The sequence below is a fragment of the Neltuma alba genome, unplaced genomic scaffold, assembly GCF_004799145.2.
Source record: "Neltuma alba isolate B1F8T4 unplaced genomic scaffold, ASM479914v2 tig00013117_pilon, whole genome shotgun sequence".
Classification (NCBI taxonomy): Eukaryota; Viridiplantae; Streptophyta; class Magnoliopsida; order Fabales; family Fabaceae; genus Neltuma; species Neltuma alba.
Genome location: NW_021637439.1, coordinates 1 through 8,784, shown reverse-complemented (window position 1 = coordinate 8,784; position 8,784 = coordinate 1). Strand labels below are relative to the sequence as shown.

At 35.6% G+C, this 8,784-nt stretch overlaps 1 protein-coding gene across 1 annotated transcript; it reads left to right on the top strand.

The window, feature by feature from the left end:
- Window positions 1–647: 647 nt before the first annotated feature.
- Window positions 648–8,704, top strand: LOC114734565 (vacuolar protein sorting-associated protein 53 A-like; the record flags this gene model as incomplete). The annotated part of the gene is made up of 15 exons (XM_028922180.1): window positions 648–971; window positions 1,183–1,277; window positions 1,726–1,782; window positions 2,088–2,238; window positions 3,778–3,848; window positions 4,692–4,816; window positions 5,037–5,197; window positions 5,279–5,433; window positions 5,859–5,909; window positions 6,108–6,313; window positions 6,399–6,435; window positions 7,632–7,736; window positions 7,818–7,877; window positions 8,295–8,375; window positions 8,601–8,704. Coding segments are annotated over exons 1-15 (1,508 nt in total), but the record flags the coding sequence as incomplete, so codon positions are not given.
- Window positions 8,705–8,784: the final 80 nt, after the last annotated feature.

The window sequence follows — 8,784 nt, the reverse complement described above, 5'->3', positions numbered from 1 at the left end:
TGCTAGAAAATTAATAAATTTATTCAAGATAACATAAAAGCTTTTTTTCTCTCATTATAATTACTCAAAAAAACAGTTTATTGGTTCACCAGTTTTTAAATGTCGAGTATTAGACTCGCATAATATCAAAAGTTCAACCAAGTTAAAAAGATCTTGTTATTTATTTGTATTCATATCTTTCATTCTTGAGTAAAATTTGAAAAGGAATTTCCTTATATTTCTTGTAAACCATCGAATTTGAGTTGTAATTCTTTACATCATATGATTGAACAAATTGGATGGTTTGCTAGTCATAACTCTTTTGATGTGTCAAAGAATCATGAGTTTAAAAGTCAAAACCTCCCTTACTCATCTTATTTTGAAAAAAGACACCCATAATTTTTAATTTTATTTTGGTCTAAAGGTGCAGTGATGTCTCTAGTGTTTTACAAGGACTATTGGCTTTACAAGGACTAATGGAAATTACATTTATTTTGTGGGCTAACTGAAATTATCCCCTTTTTCATTTGTTGATTTCTTGTTTAATTTTCACTGTTAGTCCTGATTGTTTTCGAATTTTGACATTCGCCCCTAGTATGGGACTGACTGCGTGATGACGAAAGAGGGCGCATGCTCGAGAGGATCCAAATTCAGGCTGCTAGCATCGCCCTGCAATTCGATCTGCAGGAAGAATTGCATGAATAAATGTTAGATTTGGAGCTCTGATTTTCTAACTGTTGCTGCCACTGTGGTGGGTGCTTACTTTCTGTGTCATTCTCTCATCTTCCAAATTCCCCTCTTCGCCTTTGAACTTGGCATCCTTTCCCTTTTCACCGAGAGCTTGATGCAATATATGAGATCTAGATATTGAATCTTCGTTGTTGGTGCTTGGATTGAACGTGGTATTAGGGGCGTCGAGGTGGGTTTTCATCTACTATCAGCAATGGACAAGTCAAGTGCTTTGGAGTATATCAATCAGATGTTTCCCAATGGTAACCATGTCCTACTTGCAAACCTAGTTCCAATCCGCATGGGCTGTCGTTTCGATTGCATTTCATACTTGCAAACTCTGTAACTCCCCCCCCCCCTCCGTTTGTTGTCTTTTGTGTGCTTTTGTTCCAGCAAGTTCATGAACTTACCAGGTAATTCAGTTCTTCTTGCTAATGCTCGGTTCTATGCTCATCTATTTTCTATATTATCCAGAGGCATCTCTATCCGGTGTTGAGCCACTTATGCAAAAGATACAGAATGAGATTCGCACTGTTGATGCTGGAATTTTAGCAGCTGTTCGCCAACAGGTCTTGATCCATGCCTCTGACCTTAACTGCTTCCTAGTCTTAAGTTAATGGCTTGTAGTGACTTCGTTCTGTGTTATTCTCACATAACCCCAGCCATCTGAAAAACTTAACAATATTTCAGGAGCTAAATCATATTGACATTTTGCTAAAAAAATCAGATTGATGTTGTCATTTACTGAAAACTTGCTCGGAGCTATTCAATTCTAATGGGACATTTGAGTGAAGCTAACATGAAGGTTAATACTGTGGATATAAATTTGGTCACTTCTTTTAAAAGGGGGGACTCTGGGGGGTGGGGAATGTAGGAGTTATCCTTGATTGCATTCCTGAATTGTGAATCGCCTGGGCTAAATATGGTTCAGTGTCGTGAGGTATTAATCGTTAAAACTGTAATCATATACACCTTTTTGGCTTCTATTGTTTGATGACTCAGCTTCTGTAATTTCAGAGCAATTCAAGGACTAAAGCCAAAGAAGATCTTGCTGCTGCTACAACTGCCGTGGAGGTTGACTCTCTTCCTCCCACCCTCACCCTCTCCATATTTTTCTAATTAACCTCTCCTCCCTCTTTCTCTTACGCGCACACACACACAACACACCTTTCTCTTTATTTTTGAAATGCATGCTTGTGAAACGCAGTTTCCTGGTTCAATGTGATGAGTTTCTATTTTTCAACTGTCAAGTATTTTGATATTTTTTTTTTCCTTGCATGTGTCCGTGATGCTTTCTTTTGTCTCTCTTCCTCCTTCAAGCTTCTCTGTGAACTTGAATGTCATTTTATATGTTTAACTGTTTTGATTTTATGATGCAGGAACTAATGTATAAGATCCGAGAAATAAAAACTAAAGCTGTACAAAGTGAAACCATGGTTCAAGAAATATGCCGTGACATTAAGAAACTGGATTTTGCCAAGAAGCACATAACCACAACAATCACTGCTCTTCACCGTCTTACCATGCTTGGTAAATCTTGATTGTCCTTCTGTATATCATAAGTGACCTATTATGCCCCCTTCCCTCGGGAAAAAAAGCTTGCTGACTACTTTTGCAGCATCAAGAGTTGAACTTGGTAACTTAAGATCTGTTAATTAGATTGGTATATGGTTGGTATTCTTAGTAATTTTTGGGTTAGTTGATATTTATTGGGTTTGAAGTGCTAAGTTTGCATTTAATCTGTGCAACTGGAAGACAGATAGAGGTGAATATCTCTTGTTTGTGATGTTTATGCATAATCTTGTCCCTTGATGAATATAGTAATAAAGTTAAAATGCATACGTAGGCCAGAAGTTACAATCATGTTCACTGTCGAGTATCTTTAAAGACAAGAGAGAGCATTGCTATGTTTGAATAATTGATCCTTATTTGAATTTTATCATGTCTATCTAATAATTGTTGCATCTGTGAATATGTATTTAATTTCAGAGAATTCTGTAATTCCGTTAACTCTCTTTCTCATGGTCGGGGAATGTCTGTAACCAATGACATGATTTGTGAAGGCACAAAAATTTAATCCAGGCATCTTGTATTCTCCCCTTTTATCCTTTTTTTTTTTTGGGTTGTTTTTTAACTCTGAAAGCTATAATCTTTGCGATAATTTGATCTATGCTAGATCTAGAACAAAATTCCTGTCAGTGATTTGCTAGTGAAGTTGGATGTGATGAAGATGAATTTTTCTCAGCAGTGGCTGGCCAAACAATTAACTGATCATGTCAGTTTTAAGGGATTTATAATTTTTTTCAGATGTTGGTTGTGCAATGCATAAGATGCAAGTTTCCATGGTTGGAACTTGCATTAGACACTGTAGAATGCCGGGTTTATTTTGTATAAATGGAAATGATATGATTGAATGGTTGGGAAGAGTCGCAGAATCAAAGGATAGCTTTTCTTGCATTTCCTCTATGAGGGCCTCTGCTTTGGTTTTTTGAAGTGAGTCTCCGTTTATATACCCAGAGGATTGCATATCTCTTTGAGTTAATAGATTGAAATATTAGTTTTATTTCTTTCTTTTGTTTTCAGAAGGATTCTTGATTCTCAAATCTTTGAAGTTATTCTCTCAGTAATCTCTTAGTCTCTCTCTCTCTCTCTTGCGCGCAAGGGCGCACACCCTCACACACTCTCTTTACCATATGAATAAGTTTGCTAATTTGTTTATTAATTTAATCTGTTTTCAGAGGTCCCATTTTTATACGCATTAGGCAAGTTCTAATGTAAAAATGCTTAGGCGCTTATGAGAGAATTTTACCATAGAATTTATAGTACAAGTCCTCATACTTTATTGTAACTAGACCTGACAATCAATGTATTGTTAAGATAAACTAAAATAATGAACCGTTACTGCAATTTTCTGGTCTCAATATTAAAACCAATTGGTTGCTTTAATTTTTTAAACTTACAATTGAAACTTTGTACTCTCTATTTGAAACATTTGAGGCTTTTGTGGTAGATTTTAAGACTCATAACCATTATTCAATCTTTAATGCAACACTACCTATCATGTGGCAGTCTCTGCTGTTGAACAGCTTCAGGTCATGGCTTCAAAACGTCAATATAAAGAGGCAGCTGCACAGCTGGAGGTAGTGAACTTTTTGCTGATCATGCTCTTCGGAGACTTGCTATTTAAATATCTATGTATTGCATTGGTTCTTCTTGTATCACGTGGTTGACATCTTTGGTGTATAGATTTTAATTCCTTTGAAATTCATAAAATCTATTGCAGTTAGGATTATTCTGATCCACTTATTTTCTTTTATTTGGATGTAGATACTAATCAGGGCACTCTAGAGAGGTTTTAGATGGTGCACGTTGATTGAATTAGATGGCATATCCAATTTTGTTAAGAGGAATTCTTGTTACTCCGAGAGATCCATTTTCTGGATTCTCCCTGATATTATTTTGGACTTTGAGTTCACGGGCTTATTTATATTAATATATAATATGCATGCATATGTGAAAACCAAAATCATTCAATAGCTTTAACTAGACTGTTTTTATGATCTCTATGGCATAATCAACCAAATGGAATGCATCTTAAGCAGCACCAAGCCAGACTCCCTCGGTCCCTCCCCCTAAAAAGTTAGTAAATGCATGAGGTTGCAGTAGGTTTCTTCTCTTGGTTCATTTCATGTGAACATTTCTGTGAGTATTCTTGTGAAGCGTAACAAACTGTTGAATTATGTAACTCTGGTGGGACCCTTTCATACTTTTGACCATGCTATTTTCTGGATGCATTATATTTTCTTGCGTCATGTGCTTGAAGTTGTGTGGCCTACTTCTGTTTGTTTAGTTTTTTAATAAATTATTTTCTATGTTAGATTTCTGCTTCTCATATCACTTATTCCTGATATGTGTAACTGCACATTTGTTTTTTAACATATTGTCCAATTATTGATTATTGATGTTATCATCTTACTTATCAGGCTGTGAACCAATTATGTAGTCACTTTGAAGCCTATAGAGATATTCATAAGATCATTGAACTCAGGGAGAAATTTAAGAGCATAAAGCAAATTCTCAAGTCACATGTATTTTCTGATTTCTCAAGGTATGTTACTAATTTCTAACTCTCTTCGGCCTTTGGGTAATAGAATATGAGCTGGATACACATTTTCCATTTTGATTGCTCAATTGCATATTTGGTCATATTGGTAGTTATAACTCATTATGTATTTCACTATTTTACTTCATTGAATGCGGATATGTTTGTATTCTATGAAAAGGCTTTTGTTTAACGGGGGTTTTCAACTTCCTGTTCTCATTCTCAGCTTAGGTACTGGAAAGGAGACAGAAGAAACTAATTTGCTCCAGCAGTTGTCTGATGCCTGCTTAGTGGTTGATGCGCTAGAGCCCTCTGTTAGGGAAGAATTGGTAAATAATTTCTGCAGCCGGGAGCTTACATCGTATGAACAAATTTTTGAAGGAGCTGGTGCGTGAAATTATTGCCAACATGATTTTATGTTGATGTATATTTATTGTTACTAATCTTCAATTTATTACATCTTCATAGAATTAGCAAAGTTAGATAAAACGGAGCGAAGATATGCATGGATTAAACGACGAATGAGATCAAATGAAGACATCTGGAAAATTTTTCCTTCTTCATGGCATGTTTCTTATCGGCTTTGTATCTTGTTCTGCAAGAAGACCAGGTATGATATCTTTGTTTAGCAGCAATTTAATATAATCTATCAATGATGCTTTATCCATTAAGAGAAGCCGTGGCTATGGTGAAAATGCTGCTCCATTTAGTGTGTTCTGGTATGATATAAGATTACAAAGTACATTTGATGCTGATCCATTAAATTAAACAAGGAATAATTATAATTTACTTCTTACAAATCAATATGTCCCCATCTCGTTGGAGCTGATATTTGTAAGGTGGATTTTATCAAGTATAAGATGTTATAATGTGTGCTTATCATGTGTGTGGATTATTTCTATCGGATGTGATGTTATCCAAAATAAAAACAGGTTTTGGGTTTCATTGAATTTTACCACTTTTTGTGTTACTTTTAATTTTTCAGCATCATTAGTTGGAAAATATTGTTGGGCTTACAGTATATCTCATTGCAGGAAAACAACTTGAGGACATTCTTTCTAATCTGAAAGAAAAGCCAGATGTGGGGACCTTGTTGCTGGTAAGCAGTGGATTTGATCAGGCATTGAATGATTAACCACTGGCTTTGTTTTTATAAGTATTGCTTCATGCTTCACTTGATATTATGCTATGCCACTATACCTCCATGTTATGCTCGGTTTTTCTTGAGCATGTAGTTTTTTGCTTTGTAAAGTCTGGAATTTCAGTGTTTTCAGAGTTTCTTTGCTCATTCTTGCAGGCATTACAGCGAACTTTAGAGTTTGAGGATGAGCTCGCTGAGAAATTTGGGGCAGGCACACAAAGCAGGGAGATCGGGAATGAGATTGAAGAAATTGGAAGAGGGGGTAATTCTAGCAGTAGTGCTTCAGATATCCGGAAGAAGTATGAAAGGAAGCTTGCTGCACATCAAGGAAGTGGCAATGAGGTAGGTATTCTAGATGTTGAGTTGACAATACTTATCCATAACAACTATTCATATTTGTGGTTATCAAATGACCATTATGTTTTGGTTTTGTATTGACAGAAAAAGAGATGCAAATAAAGATTTGGCAGTGCCTGGAGCTGGGGTATGTAATAATTTTATTTCTCTTTCTTCAAGTCTAGGAATCAGATAAATTCTCCACCTATTTTCTCATCTAGAGTGCTTATAACAACAACAACTGGCCTTATTCCACTAAATGGAGTTGGCTAAATGGACCGCTCAACTTCATTTTGCTTTATTCATAACCAACTCTTCTGATATACTATTTACATAAATCTCGATTAAGTGTCCTTTTTGGTCTCCTTCTACCTTGCTTTATAGCATTAAAGATATCTGCTCACCCCTTCTTACTAGCACTTTCATCAACATTCTTTGCACATGATTGAACCATTATAAATGATTTTCTATCATTTTCTTTTCAGCATATGCCATGTCAACTTGTCCTTTTATATGGTCATTCCAAATCTTATATTTTCTTGTGTGATCAGATATCCATCTCAGCATTCTTATCTTTACTACTACAATTTATAATCTTTTGGACTAATATTTTGAATGCTCTTATGCTGCTCTTTTTAAACTAAGTTTGTGTTTTTGGGGAAACTCTTCAAACCCATTATGCTAATCTGATAGAACAATCTGATAGAACCACTTTTGTTACAAAGACCTATAAGAGGAAACTTAGGAAGATGCAAGGGAAAGCAACTTTCTGATGATCGGAGCGTTGACCATCAGACTTGTAATGTTAGGGAGAAGAAACAAAGAATTAGAGTTGCTATAGGCCTGGTCTTGGAGAGGGCAGTATTGGTGGCTGTGAATGTTACCTTTTGGCTTATAGTGGTTGGAGTCTCCTCAGAAGGAGTTCATATTCTGTATTTTGAGTGTGATGAGGGAGACTGGCCTCTCAAATGCCAGTGGCTTGCGTTATGTCTTCTGAGTTGTTCCGTGTTTTGAGCACTAGTTTCTGTTCTTAGAGATATCTGGTTGTAATAGCGGAAGAGGGTTTTGACCAGAACCAGTGGGATCCCTTCGTAAATGTTATTTTGCAGCATTGAATATCAAAGCTACGGATTTCCCTCGTTTATCTTGTCCTGTCCTTGTATTTTTTTTCCTGTTTCTTATTAGCAGGACTCTAACCCAATCATTGTCCTCTTAATATCCTCTCTAGTCTCTAGTGTAATATGTAGCTACAATCTTCCATGTTCTGAGTTTTTCTTTTCATTCCTTTTTGGTCTGGTTCATCAAAGCAATCCTGATAAACACTTGGAGTGGCTATTTTGACAGTTCAACTTCCGTGGAATCATTTCATCTTGCTTTGAACCTCACTTGACGGTATATGTAGAATTGGAAGAGAAGACGCTGATGGAAAATCTGGAGAAGCTTGTTCAGGTGATTTTTGTTATTTTGTTGGATTGTGTTCTGTTATTTGCTTGTCACTTTCTCCATTGAATAACCTTTTATCTTTAATAGGAAGAGACATGGGATACTGAGGAGGGAAGCCAGAATAATGTTTTATCCAGTAGCATGCAGGTAAGTCAAGTCACTAGATCTTTAATATGATCATGTTGGAGCTTCTATCTATCCATGCATTTTCCTTTTTTTTTTTTTTTTAGTTAATACAATTAAACATGCACCCAAACATGTTAATGCCGGGCTCGAACCTGAGACCCTATCCAAGCGTGATTTAGAATCCTTAAAAAACTCTCAAATTTTGCTTTTGTTCTTGAAGTTAGGTAAATCCAAGTATGATTTAGAATCCTGATTATACTAACTACAATTAGGAAGATTTTCCATTAATGCTTTTTTTTTTTGACTTGTGAAACAAGTAAAGGTTTTTCAATAGATATGAATAACTATATTTTTAGAAGTCTCTAATAATCTTTCCCCACTTTACCAGTTTTTATCCTGCAATATTTTTACCTAATTAGTTTTCACTGTGCTATATAGTTGTTTCTTATCATCATCAAGAGGAGCTTGAAGAGATGCAGCGCTTTAACAAAGAACCAGACACTATATAATTTGTTCAAGGTAATTTTCTAAGTATAACTTTTTTCAATTTTCAGTCATTGATTAAATAAATTAGGTATTTTGTTTGATATTCCGTTCCCTTTCTCATAGTTGCTTTTTTCCTACATCAACTAGTCTGCTAAATGTGTGGTAGAAAGGGGACCAATTTCTGGTTGTGACGTTGATGAATATTGGAATGTTAGAGGTCCAAGTTTTTGTTTTATGAGTTTTTGCTTTTAATCTTAGGTTTTCTCAAGAATTCTTAAAGCATATGCTACAAAACTCTTTACAAGACCCAAGGGGGGCACAGGAATTGTTGCCGCTGCCACAGGCATGGATGGACAGATAAGGTATAATGTAATAGGGCATTTTCTCCCATGATTTTTTTTGGCAACTTGATATTGTTGTGAAACATTTTCTTTTTCCTTCT